At 56.9% G+C, this 13,389-nt stretch overlaps 1 protein-coding gene across 3 annotated transcripts in view; it reads left to right on the top strand.

Annotated features, from left to right (window-relative positions):
• The window catches only part of IGDCC3 (immunoglobulin superfamily DCC subclass member 3), a 48,045-nt gene that overhangs the window by 27,073 nt on the left and 7,583 nt on the right, over positions 1–13,389 (top strand). For all 3 annotated transcript variants that reach the window (XM_017347948.4, XM_017347947.4, XM_002718189.6), the window contains exons 3-4: positions 12,545–12,689; positions 12,974–13,104. In XM_017347948.4, the coding sequence (XP_017203437.2) occupies positions 12,545–12,689; positions 12,974–13,104 (276 nt within the window). The remainder of the gene's footprint in view (positions 1–12,544; positions 12,690–12,973; positions 13,105–13,389) is intronic.

Here is a 13,389-nt window from a genome sequence, read left to right as displayed (position 1 = left end):
GACGCAAGTGTTTGCAGAGAAAGGAGAGAATGAGTTCCAGGCAGAAGCTGAGATGGGAAGAGGCAAGCGTGTGTGTTGCGTCCAGGGAAGGCAAGACTTGTCCTGGGTGGTGACAGGACACACCACGTGACAACCGAATCAGCTGGCTCGTGAGCATGGAAAGACCTGGAGCGCCATCGCGGGTGGAGCGCCCTGGGCTCAAGAGCAGTGGAGAGCCTAATCATCGTAGTGGATATTCGGGGGAGAATTTGGAGGGAGGACGAGAGGCCTGGGGATGGGGCGCTTGGAGGTGGGGCGGCTACCACGGAAATAGTTGGGAAGTGATGGAAACGTAAGCTGAGGAGATGGGATGCGAAAGGGAGGCTGAACCAGGATGTGGTGACCAGTTAGCTACAGGAGAGAGGGCCAAGGAAGAGGCGACGACTCCTTAGTTTGTAACTTGGGCCATTGCTGCATGACGAGGCTGTTAATAAGAGGTGTGGGAAGAAGAGAAGAATTCTTTGGGCTGGTGTGGTAACTCCTGTGAATTTTGATAGGACAACTCTGGAAACAGCCTGCCCCTTTCGGGGGCTTTCAGGGGCTTTCAGGAAACTTCAGCCACAAGAGGGCAGCAGTGGGGTTCTCCGAGTAAGTCCGTTCCCAAGGGTGGCAGCCCCCATACCAGCCACGGAAGTCCACGATCCTCCTGTGGAATGTAGACATCCCTTCCCAAAGACGCAGGTATTGGGGTGGGGGGCTTACGGGCCTCAATCCCTTGGCGGTTCAAGGTTGAGCCACCGGGGTTCAGTGGAGCAGGAGAGTTCCCAGTGCCGGTTGGGCTGGGTTGGAAAATAGGAGTGTCCTTTCCTGGATGGAGAGGCACCACTTCACCTAGTGCGACCCTAAAATCTTTCTGTTTTAAGTGTATTTGAAAGAGAGAGACAGAGACACACAGAGATCTTCCAACCATTGGTCTACTTTTCCAAATGCCTACAATGGCCAGTTCTGGACCAGGCCAAAGCTAGGAGCCAGGAACTCCTTCTGGGTCTCCATTGTGGGTAGCAGGGACCCAAATACTTGGACCATCATCTGGTGCTTCTCAGGTGCATTAGCAGGAAGCTGGATTGGAAGCAGAGGTGGGACTTGAGCCCAGGCACTCTGGATATGGGATTCGGGCATCCCAGGTGGCTGTTTAACCCCCTGTGTTACAGCACCTGCCCCGTCCTAGAATCTTAGGGTTGGTGTGGACCTTAGAGATATCATGTCTCCCCACCACCCCCACTCCCATTTTACAGATGAGAAAAGCCAAGCTTGGAGGTCAAAGTTCACATAAGGAGCCTGTGACAGAGCCAGGCTTGATCCCTGATTGCCTCTCTGTTCCCCCAGCCACCACTATCTTAGTGCCTACAAATCCTCTTCTGTGGCTCTGGAAGTTTGGGGGAAATATCTGTTTTTGTTGAGCTGTCCTTGTGGTCATGTGAAAGCAATTTACTTAATAGCTCCGGCCTGGGCCCCCTAACCAGATGCCCTTCCGGGAGGTGAAGGAGATCCGGTGTCTTGGCCAGACCCACGGAAGTTAAGGATGCCGTGGGACTGGACAGGTTTACACAAGGAAGATTGGTGACCCTGACGCCAGCAAAGGCAGTCTGTGCGGCGGGCCTTGGCTGGGCCTGGACATTTTCAAGTGCAAAGCAGACAGAGATTCCCAGATCCACTCCTGGTCCCCGACGCCTTCCCGTCGGCTGGCGCTCGGACATGGTCAGGCCTCCAAGGTCACAGCCGGATGATGTTTTGCGACTCATCCTGCACAACTGCCCATTTTGCAGGGAGGGGAACAGAGGCCCAGAGACGGGCTCTGACTACTAGAAGCTGCTGGAAGGCTCGAGTCATAGTCTCATGGCCACCCCTGCTCCCTGTGGAAGCTGCTAGCGCTTCCCCCAGAACCAGGAAACTCAATGACTTCTGTGTTTTGCACATCCCAAGGGATGGCCTGCAGAGTTGGTCCTGCAGGTGCCCCCCTGCTGGGGCCCTGCAGCAGCACTGCCTTCCTGGAGGGCGAGGTTGGGGTTGTCTGGGGAGGGGCCGCCCTGGGTCCCGGCTCCCCTGCTGCTTGTCTACCTGTGCTGATGGAAGGTTGGAGGCTGTGAGCGCAGGGACCATCAGAGGGGTGATCATACCATCTCCTCATGGTGCTCACCTGTTAGTCACACTCTATAACATTCCAGCCAAGCCCTGGGGGAGCTAAGTAAGCCTGGAGCCTGTCCTGGGTGCTGTGCCTGTGTTCTGTGCGAGTGGCGTGGGCATCTTTGGTCAAGTTTGAGCAGCTGTTTCCCCACCACGGGCAGCTGGGGTGCAGGGAACGAGCCGTGGAATCGGAGTCGGCATGCTCTGTAAGTCCTGCTACTGCATTGCCTGCCCGTGTGACAGGGCTGGTCACCTAACTCTTAGAATGGCCGGCGATCCCTGCCTCTCGGGGTGCTACCAGTGAAGTGAGGTCTCACCTTGAACCTGCCGTGGCTTTTGTAGGTCTCGGATTCTCAGAGGAACCGTGTGTGTGTGTGTGTGTGTGTGTGAGAGAGAGAGAGAGAGAGAGAGAGAGAGAGAGAGAGACAGTCTGGGAGGGGACCTCTAAGGACAGGGCCGGTGGGGTGGAGGAAACTGACCCAAACACCCTGTCTGGCACATGAGCTGGTAGCAGTTGCTACCTGCTGAATGAAGGCTTAGCGTGGACTGGGACACAGCTTCCGACTCATTGCCCAATTTGTGGGATGAGAACCAGGCCATGTTGTTTGGAATTAGGACTGGTTTTGGAAACTCAGCAGTGGTGTTGCTGGGGGTGATCATGTGGACTAGGAGCTGCTTGTCTCCCTGCCCCCTTCTCCTTCCCGGCATGCCTAGGAGGCCACCACCACCGATGGCAGAGGCCGAAGCCTGCAGGCCGCACCTTGAGCCCTCCCCTGGAGGCTGTAGAGCAGGGGGAGCCAAGCTCAGGCTTGGTCTGGAGGAAGAAGTGGAGCCTCCAGGTTATGGGGCTGACTGATCACAAGCAGCGCTTTCACTTTTGGGGATTTTATTCTCCTTGGGTTGTAAAAGGCCAGCTCACCAGCTGCGAGCACCCGGAGGCCGCGCCCTTGGCCTAAGAGTCCACTGGAATCACAGGTTCCGTGCCCACCGCTAGATGCAGGGCCTCTCCCAAGTAGAGCCCATCTTGGACCCCTTCCTCTCCCCCAATCAGGTCCTGGCCTTGGAGAGTGGCAGAGATGTGGATTTATGGCTGTTGACTTGAAAGACAAAGTTGCCTTTTGTGTGGGAATGGGGTGGGGGCGTGGGAGGGAGGGCGGGCTGGGGTTCAAGGGCCCATGGAAGGGAGGGAGGGATGTGGGGAGGCGGACAAAGGGAGGCCAAGGCTTCTCAGGGCGGAGTTACCAGGTGGAGGCCCAGATGGGTCGCTTGCCCCCCTTGAAGCCGAGCAGGCCCTCCGAGTGCCCACAATCCCCACAGATACCCGGCTCCCCACTCCTGTTTCCAACACAAAACCTCACACAGCCCCTCTCTTCTTTAAAAGGACTCTGGACTCAGGATCTTTTTATTGTTTTTATTTATTTGAGAGACAGAGATAAAGGAAGACCTTCTGTCCTGGTTAACTCCCCAAAGGCCCACAATAGCCAAGCTGAAGCTGAGAGCCAGAAACTCCCATGCAAGTTTCCCATGTGAGTGGCAAGGACTCAAGTCCTTGAGCCATCACTGCTGCCTCCCAGGTGTGCATGAGCTGGAGCCGGGAGCGGAGGTGGACTTGAACCCTGGCGCTCTGCTATGGGTTGTGGGCAGCCCAGGCTGCATCTTGACCGCTGTGCCGCATGCACCCCCGGACTCAGTCTTAATATTTATTTATTTATTTATTTGAAAGGCAGAGTGATAAAGACACAGAGCGGTATCTTCGTATACTGGTTCACTCCCCAGATGGCCACAGTGGCTAGGACTGGGCCAGACTGAAACCAGGAACCTGGAATTCTGGGTCTCCCACGTGGGTAGCAGGGGCCCAAATACCTGAGCCGTCCTCCACTGCTTTCCCAGACACATTAGCAGGGAACTGGAACTGGTGCTCATATGGGATGCCAGCCGGCGTCACGAGTGGTGGCTGAACCCATAGCACTGCAGTGCCAGCCCCTGGACTCCTGATCTTAATTCAACCCTCAGATTTGCCTGGAAGGGGAGGGGGTCAAATGGGAACTCAGGTCCACGTTCCTGCCTTCCCCCACCCCAGCCTGCAGTTCTGTCCCAACAGAGCCGAAGGCTGGGGGCTGGGTGGGCACCCGCGTGATGGAGAAATGGGACAGAGTGTTGGGAGCGGTAGGCCTGGGCCAGAGAGCCCTGGTAGTAAGACCCCCAACAGGGCTGTGAGGGAGTTGCCAGCCTCCCCTAGCCCTGATGCTCTCTGCCAGCATCTCCCACCCTCCAGGGACCAGCGGAGGTGTGGGAATGAACCAGTGTCCTCCAGGACCCGCTGCGCCCCAGCCCTGTCCCCGCAGAGCTTCCGCAGGGCAGGTCTGGGAGGAGGCCTGCAGAGCCACTGGGGCCCGAGTTCAGCAGGTGTTTTAACTGCACCTCGGAGAGCCACATCCGACCCCCACAATGAGCCTGGCCAATAAAGGCTCGAGTTTATAGGCTTCATAAACATTTTATTGGAGAAATCAAGGCCTCAATTACCCGGCAGCCTCTTCCAACTGACAGCTCGGCTGTTGGGGCCTCTGGGAAGCCCCCAGGCAGAAGGAAGATAGAAGAACGCCCCCTACACCCCCGACACCCTCATGCACAAATCAAGCCTTGCACGGTCTTCCTCTCCTCCCTGGGGGCTTGGGGCTCCACCCCTGAGTGTCCGAGCCCCGCCCCCACAGAGGGAAGGCCGACACCTGTCCCTGGACCTCCCCTCCACCTGCCTGCTCTCCCATAACCACTCGGCTGCCTTTTCACACAGGATGCTACCCTTTTCCCTCAACAGAGAAGGGGTTGTTTACTGTTTGCCAAGGGTGGCTAAGCACTGGACAGTCTGTGTCATTTCTCGTTCTGGCATATGAAGGGCACACGAGGGTGAAAGCAGAGATCCTGAGCCATTCCACTGCTGGCCCAGGGCACGCGGCTCATGATAGGTGGGGGTCTCAGGCGGTCCCTCCAGAGGTTCTGCGCCCCTGTCGTCCCGAGGGGCGGGGTGGGGGATCCTCTCTGCGTGCAAGGGGATAGCCTTAGTGTGGGATCACCCGTGGGTCACTGGTCTCTGAGGCCCCCAGCCCAGCTGGGGCAGCTCTGTTCTAGTGATGAAGACGGAGAGGTGGTTCCTCTCTGGTGGCGCAGCCAGGAAGACGGAAGACAGCTGGGAGCCTGTGGACCACACCAGCGCTGTCGGGCTGAGTTTTCTGTGCTGGGTGAAGTTATTCCGTGGGCAGTGACCCATCATGCAGCCAGGAGCCGCTTGTGCTTGCTGCGCATCTGGAGTGTGGCTTGTGAGTTAGGAACTGAATGTCACATGGGGCTGGCGGCCACTCTGCTGGGCAGTGCAGAGAGGGGACCGGGCCATGGCTGAAGCTTACTCCAGGGCCTCCAGTGAGAGAAGGCCCTGTGAGCTCAGACACAGCTCAGGGGGAGGATCTGAGAATGGCTGAAGGAGCAGCTCCAGGCTCCAGGCCTCTGAATGTCATGTCACATCAGAGGTGACATCAGAAGCGTTTCTTAGGGGACAACCCGGACACAAGTGCTTGAGGGCTGTTGTGTGAAGAATGACTTTGTTGGTGTCGTCTGGAGCCAGCCGGTGAGCGTGTAATGTAAGCCGCATAGGTAATTCCAGATGTTCTAGGAGTCACATTTACAACAACCAAGTGAGGTTAAACTTTAATAAAACATTTTCTTTTACCTACTATATCCAAAGTATTACCATTTCAACATATCACTATTTAAAAATCATTAAGAAGATTTGTATGTTTTTTGAGGGGGCTAAGTCTTTGAAATCCAACATATTATCATTTCAACTTGTCATCAGTATTTTAAAAAATATTTTAAATTAAATTATTGATCCTTTCCAATTATTTTTTTACTATGGTAAAATGTGCATAATATAAAATGTACTATCTTAGTCATTTTAAAAATTATTTATTTAGGGCCAGTGTTGTGGTGTAGTGGCTTGAGCCGTCACATCCTGTACCACAGTGCTAGTTTCAGGCCTGGCTACTCTGCTTCCAATTCAGCTCCCCACTAATGCACCTGGGAAGGCAGCAGAAGATGGCCCCAGTGCTAAGGCCTCTGCACCCACGTGGGAGGTCGGATTGGAGTTCCTAGCTCTAGGCTTCAGCCTGGCCCAGACCTCATCATTATGGATGCTTAGGGAATGAACCAGCAGATGGATGATCTCTCTTCCTCCCTCTCATTCAAATTTGTAAAAATTATTTATTTATTGGCCGGCGCCGCGGCTCACTAGGCTAATCCTCTGCCTAGCGGCGCCGGCACACCGGGTTCTAGTTCCGGTCGGGGCGCTGGATTCTGTCCCAGTTGCCCCTCTTCCAGGCCAGCCCTCTGCTGTGGCCAGGGAGTTCAGTGGAGGATGGCCCAGGTGCTTGGGCCCTGCACCCCATGGGAGACCAGGAAAAGCACCTGGCTCCTGGCTCCTGCCATCGGATCAGCGCGGTGCGCCGGCTGCAGCGCGCCGGCCACGGCGGCCATTGGAGGGTGAACCAACGGCAAAGGAAGACCTTTCTCTCTGTCTCTCTCTCTCACTGTCCACTCTGCCTGTCAAAAAAAATTATTTATTTATTAAAAATATGTCTTAAAACACATTTTAATGTATTTGAAAGGCAGAAAGGGAGAAGGGGAGAGAGAGAGAAACAGATATCTTCCATCTGCTGGTTCACTCCCCAAAAGTCCACAACAACCAGGAATTCAACCTGGGTTTCCCAAGTGGTTGGCAGGGACCCGAGTGCTTGCTCCATCACCTGCCACTCCCCAGGATGTACGTTAGCAGGAAGCTGGAGTGGAAGTGAAGTTGGTACTCAAACCCAGACACTGCTATGTGGGATGTACATTTCCCAAGCAAGGTCATAACCTCTGTACCAAATGCCCCTGCACTCTATGAGAAGCCGAGAGAGAGAGAGAGAGAGAGAGAGAGAGCTCCCCCATCTGCTGGTTCACTCCCCGAATGCTGGCGAAAGCTGGGGCTAGGTCACGCTGAAAGCAAGAACCCAGAACTCAATCTGGGTGTCTCGCATGCTTGGCAAGGACCCACGTACTTGTGCCATCTCCTCCTGCCTCCCAGGGTTTGCATCAGCAGGAAGCTATAATCGAAAGTATAGCTGGGGGGCTGGCACTGTAGCGTAGTGGGTAAAGCCACTGCCTGCAGTGCCAGCATCCCATGTGGGCTCCGGTTCGAGTCCTGGTAGCTCTACTTCTGATCCTTGCTCTCTGCTATGGCCTGGGAAGGCAGTGGAAGATGGCCCAAGTCTCTGGGCCCCTGCACCCGCATGGGAGACTAGGAAGAAGCTCCTGGTTCCTGGCTTCGCATCAGCTCAGCTCTGGCCACTGTGGCCCTTTGGGGAGTGAACCAGCAGATGGAAGACCTCTCTCTCTCTCTCTTTCTCTCTCTCTCTCTCTCTCTGCCTCTCCTTCTCTCTCTGTGTAACTCTGACTTTCAAATAATAAATAAATAGTTTTTTAAAAAATCAGAGCTGGGACCCAAACATAGGCACCCTGTGTGGGAGATGGGTGTCCCAAGCAGCCTCTTAGCTGTGCTAGTTGCCTGCCCTGGCCGGTCTGGTCTAACCCTCACTGGGTACAGTTCGGGACTGTGAAGCACAGTGGCACTGCTGTGCAGCCATCACCACCAACCAACTCCAGAATTCTCTCTACCTTGCAAAACGGATGCTGTCTTTGGCAGGGGTGGACACAAGGTGGGGATCCTGGACCCACTGGCCTCTGGGAGGGTCTGTGGTTCCAGACCCCCTCTTGGAGGGCTGTACAAGGAGTGGGCAGCCAGCACCCCAGACCCCTGTGCCACACGCTTTTGCAAAGACTGTGTTTGGAACCCTCTGTGCAAACACTCCCACACATCTTTTTATCATCAGACACCGGACAGGAGTCTGGCTGCAGCCAAAGGGTGGGAGACCCGAGCTGCCTGCCCAGTGCTCTGCCCGACCCCTCGCTGCCCTCTGCGTCCCCCTGGAGCCTGTCTAATCAGATCCAGGCCTGACCTCGCCAGAGGTCCTGGGCCGGGAGGAAAGTGTCCCCTCCCCTCCCTGAGCAGCCCTAGATCTGGCTCTCAGGAGACCCCCCTCCCCTCGGGGTGATTTATAGGGGTGTCCGGAACCGTTTCCTGCCTGTTTCTGCCGCCCCCCTCCCACACCCAGCCCTCCCACAGCCTGGCCGTACCCATGGTGGGGGCAGGGAGGGCTGGGAGATTCCTTCCCAGATCACCTGGGGACAAAGGCGCTTTCTTCCTCTTTCCCACTGTCCCCAAGCAGACACTGTCCTCCCTGTGGCTTTCTGTGGCCTCACACCCGGAGGCCCCCCAATCTCTGCCATTACTTCCTCCAGCTTGAAGTGGGGGACCCGAAACTCCCCACCAGGCCAACAGATGTCAGCAGGAGAAAAAAAGCTTCAGCAGCCAAAGTCACAGTGTCAGGCCACGTCCACCAACCGTGGACACAAGACCCCCATCACCGGCCACCACCGGGGTCTCCAGCAGTGACCCATCTATGCTGTCATCAACCGCCCAGTGGCCTCTGGGATGGCGGTTCAGAGGTTCTCAGAGGTGCAGCCCTCAGCTCTGCTCACCCTGGTTTGCCCAGGGACCCTCTCCCCAGAGAGACAGTGGGAGGGACAGTGCCCCAGCTCTGTGGCCCACTAGTGCAGGCCAGGACAAAAGTGAGCCTGTGCCCACCTCACCTTTCACCCGAGGAGACTGGAGGGGGCCAACATGGCCCCAAGGTCCTGTCTCCCCTGATTTCCTAAGGAAAAAATGTTGTGACTCGTGAACACGGCATGAGTGGAAGATTTTAAGGGTTCCCACCTGACTGGAGTGCACCTGCCTGGAGATGGGATGTGAATAGGGCCTGTTCATGAGAACAGGGGGCAGCAGAGCAGGGAGGGCCCTGGACCACCTGGCCCAGGCCTTCCTTGATGGCTGAGGGTACTGGTAGCTGAGGAGCTGCACACCAGGGTCTGCAGGAGGGAGGGAAGGAGGAGAGCAAGGGAGAGGGGGTCTTGGACAAAGAGGCCACACCCTCCTATTGCATCCCCGTCCTGGGACCACGGCTATACAGCTGGGCCCCCAGGGTTGGGGTCAGGGGCCATCCTCAAGGCCTTTTACCCTCCCTCCAACATGTGAGAAGAGACAGTTCCGACATGTGGTCCATTTTGGAGTCCTTTGTCCTGAGACTGTTAGAAACACCCCAGCAGGGAGCATAGGCCTCAGTTTCCCCGTCATGTATAAAGGAAGTAGCTTTGGCTTAGTTCTTTCCACGTACCTTTTTTAAAAAGGTTTATTAATTTGGCACCTGTACTGTGGCATAGAAGGTTAAGCCTCTGTCTGCCGTGCTGGCATCCCATATGGGTGCCCACTGGAGTCCAGGCTGCTCCAGAACCGGCTCCCTGCTAATGCACCTGGGGGAGCAGTAGAAGTAGGCCCAAGAGCTTGGGCCCCTGCACCCATATGGGAGACCCAGATGAAGCTCCTGGTTCATTCTCTTTGTATCTCTGACTTTTAAATAATAAATAAATAAGTTTTTTAAAAAAGGTTTAATCAGAGGAAGAAACAGAGAGAGAGAGAGAGAGATCCTCCATCCACTGGTTTACTCCCCAAACGGCCATATTGGCCAGGGCTGGACCAGGCTGAAGCCAGGAGCCAAGAGGTTCTTCAGGTCTCCCACACGGGCACAAGGACCCAAGGACTTGGACCATCTGCTGCTGCTTTCCCAGGCACATTAGCAGGGAGCTGGATCAGAAATGGAGCAGCTGGATCTCGAACCAGCATCTATATGGGATGCTGGTGCTATAGACAGTAGCTTAACCTGCTGCACCACAGTGTCAGCCCCTAACCCACACACTTCTTAAGAACATTGCTTATTTACTTATTTAAAATCCAGAGAGACAGAGACAGAGATCTTTCATCTGCTGGTTCACTTCCCAAATACCCACAATAACCAGGGCTGGGTGAGGCTGAAGGTAGGAGCCAGGCACTCCACCCAGGTTTCCCACGTGGCTGGCAGGGACCCAAGAACCTGAGCCATCACCTGCTGCCTCCCGGGTGTGCGTTAGCAGGAAGCTGGACTCAGAAGCAGGGCTGAGACTCAAACCCAGGTGCTTCTATAGGGGCTTGGGCATCCCACCCCTGGTCACCCGCCGAGCTGCCCTGCAAGTGAAGTGCTTGGCAGAGCGGCGGCAAGTACAGCTGGTAGAGCGGCAGCACAGGGCTGTCCTGATGAAAGGGAAGTGTGGGCAGGCAAGGGCTCAGCTGCGTGTGAGGGACCCCAGGGGACCTGGGACTCCAGCTGGCCACTGCAGAGAGACCGGTTCCTCACCTGTGCTAGCCTTCCTCACCAGTGTCACAGTGCATGCAGCCAAGCTATTGTTCTTTAGCGCTTTTTTTTTTTTTTTTTTTTTTTGGGGGGGAGGAGGAGGGGAATAATGGTAGAGGCCACCACCAGACTTCCTTCATCCTGGGCGCTCTCCCTTGTAGCTTTCTTCAGGCAGGTTCCTAGCTGCAGGCGTCTCCAAGGGACCCAGAATGGGGACTGGAAGCACAAAAGGATTTGGTTCCTTAATGAGGAGGCATCTGTAGTCAGCAGAGCCATTAGTCCCTGCCCAGGTCCCTGGGGGCTGGCGGCTCCTCTCCAGCTGGAGGGAGGAAGGGGCAGGAGGCTCCCCAGCTCCCAAATGGGCAGGGCCGTGCGGGCACAGACAGCTGACCCCAGAACCAGGGTGCCCTCTCCACTCCCCAGCCGGCATCCGGCCCTGTCTTCCTGGGGTTTGGGGCTACGGAAGGACCCCCAGCGGCACCTCCACCCTCTCCCCTGAGCCCTGGGGCTTACTTGCAGGCCTCTGGCCTGAGACAGGGCAGGCGACTTCACAGTGTTCCCTGGGGACCCTCTCATGAAGCCCGATGGGCCCCAGCTGGGACACCAGCCTCCACCTTCCACCCCAGGGCGCTGAGGTACAATGGGACACATGTGATTGATTGCCTACATAGCACCAGAATTACAGCCGTCACGGGGCTGACAGAGTCAAACCCCATCCCCAGCCACGTGGACACTCAGCCCACATACAGAGAGACATAGCCCCGCACGCACGTACAAAGAGACACACACACCCATCAGCCAACTCCCAGGAGACCCTCAGAGAGGAGGAGGCTGGGCGGGGGATTTTTATGCATGTTTATATTTAATGAACCACATGCAAATGAGATGGAGAACATGCCACAAAGGAGCCATCCCCGTCCCCCCCTCCAGACCCCTGGGAACAGAATACAAAGGCTGGGCCTTCGGGCTGCCCTGGAGTCCTGAGCAGGCCTGAGACAGGGCGCGCAGGCCACGGGGAGGGCTGCCTGCCCACGCCAGGGCACCCGAGCAGGAGCAGGGCCACACTCCTGTGGGGGAGGGCTCCTCCTGGGAGGGGAGCAACTGTCCCCGCTGATGGAGTGCCCGAGGGGAGGGGCTGCCCGTGTGGACAGATGGCGAACCGCCTCCCCGCACTTGAAGCAAAGTGGATTTTAATGAAATCGCAGCCCTGATGCTGAAGCTGGGAACACGCCTGGGCGAGCCTCCACCCCGGCTTAGGGGTGGGCGGGAACACTTAACCAGCCTAAAGCTGGGGAGGGGGGACCCCAGCCCCTCTGCAGTGCAGATCCCTGAAAGGTGAGGAGGGGGCCCTGAATATTTATGACACATTGAAATGTAGATTGCGGATCTGACAGTCCTCAGAGGCCTGTCACCTCAGAGGGGTACCCCACCCTTTCGGGGGGCGCGTTGAAAAACTGCAGAAGAACGAGGGCTGGAGGGGGAGTGGGGAGGAAGGGATGTGTGCAGCGAGAGCAATGAGGAAGAACAAAAAAAGCCACTGGGGCTCAGTAACCAGGGTGTGACAAGTGGCAGTGTCCCTGCTGGGCAGCATTGGGCTTGATGGCTTGCCCTCTCTGGGTGTCAGCTTGCAGTTCTGTAAAATATGTGGAGTGTGCTCCTCCAGCCCTGTATATATATACATGGCGGGGGTGACAGGATATGGGTTGGCCTTCATGGGTCAGCTCTGGGTTGGGGGGGAAACCAGTGCATCCCAGGAAGCTCCTGATAGCCCCGGGGTTTCCTTGTTAGAGATTCGCCTTCCGGAAGTTTGTCCAGATCTTTCTCAGGGTGTCCAAGCCCAGCCTATACCAAGTCCTCGGGGAAGATGCTAAGTACTGATGTGCCTCCCAAAACTGCTGTCCTGCCTCTGCCAGCTGCAGGACCCTGTGCCCCTCGGTGAGGTCATGACTCACCCACACCCCAGCCCACCCGCCCCTCGGCAGTGCACCTGACCCCGCCCACTTCTCCTCCAGCCATGTCGGACTTCCGCGTGCACCCCCAGGCCACCGTGGGAGAGGAAGGCGGCGTGGCCCGCTTCCAGTGCCAAATCCATGGGCTTCCCAAACCCCTGATCACGTGGGAGAAGGACAGAGTCCCCATCGACACGGACAACGAGAGGTTAGTGCCACGCGATACAGAGGCCCACCCATGACTCTGGCCTTGGACAGGACTGCCTGCGGCTGAGCTCTGGCAGCTGGAGGGGACACTGGTACCCCTGCGGCTGGCTGGGCCCCGGTTTAGGCTCGTGGATGTGGCTGTGAGGCCCATGTTCCATCTTCGTCAAGGCTGGGATTGAGGGGGCGTCCACATGCGAGGGTGATAATGACGGCGATGTTGAGCCAGCACCTCAATCCTATGTCTCCGGTGCCGCCCGTGGCTGATGGTGCCCCTGCCCCCGACAGGTACACCTTGCTGCCCAAGGGGGTCCTGCAGATCACAGGACTGCGGGCTGAGGACAGTGGCGTCTTCCACTGTGTGGCCTCCAACATTGCTGGTGTCCGGGTCAGCCACGGGGCCAGGCTCACCGTGTCAGGTGAGTGTCCTTTGCCTCCTGACTCCTCCCCGAACTCCTCCCCCATCACTACCCCCCCCCACACTTGTCAGCCAAGTGGCTGCCAAGTTCAGTATTGTTGCTGCTGTGGGCTCAGGAGGACTCTAAGGCCCAGCACCAGGCTCAGTCCCACCTGGGACTTCCTCCCGGGGGCTGCCCCAGGGCCAGCGGCAGGGCGCAGATGGAGGCCTGGGTGCTAGGCGTGAACTGGAGCCCTGGCGTGTCTCTGCCTCCAGGCCCCAAAACATGGCCACTGTGAGTCCCTGC

This window comes from Oryctolagus cuniculus, chromosome 12 (genome assembly GCF_051225735.1).
Source record: "Oryctolagus cuniculus isolate XC-2025 breed Fujian yellow rabbit chromosome 12, ASM5122573v1, whole genome shotgun sequence".
Taxonomy (NCBI): Eukaryota; Metazoa; Chordata; class Mammalia; order Lagomorpha; family Leporidae; genus Oryctolagus; species Oryctolagus cuniculus.
The sequence above is the reverse complement of the archived record's forward strand: the minus strand, read 5'-3'. Positions and strand labels throughout refer to the sequence as shown.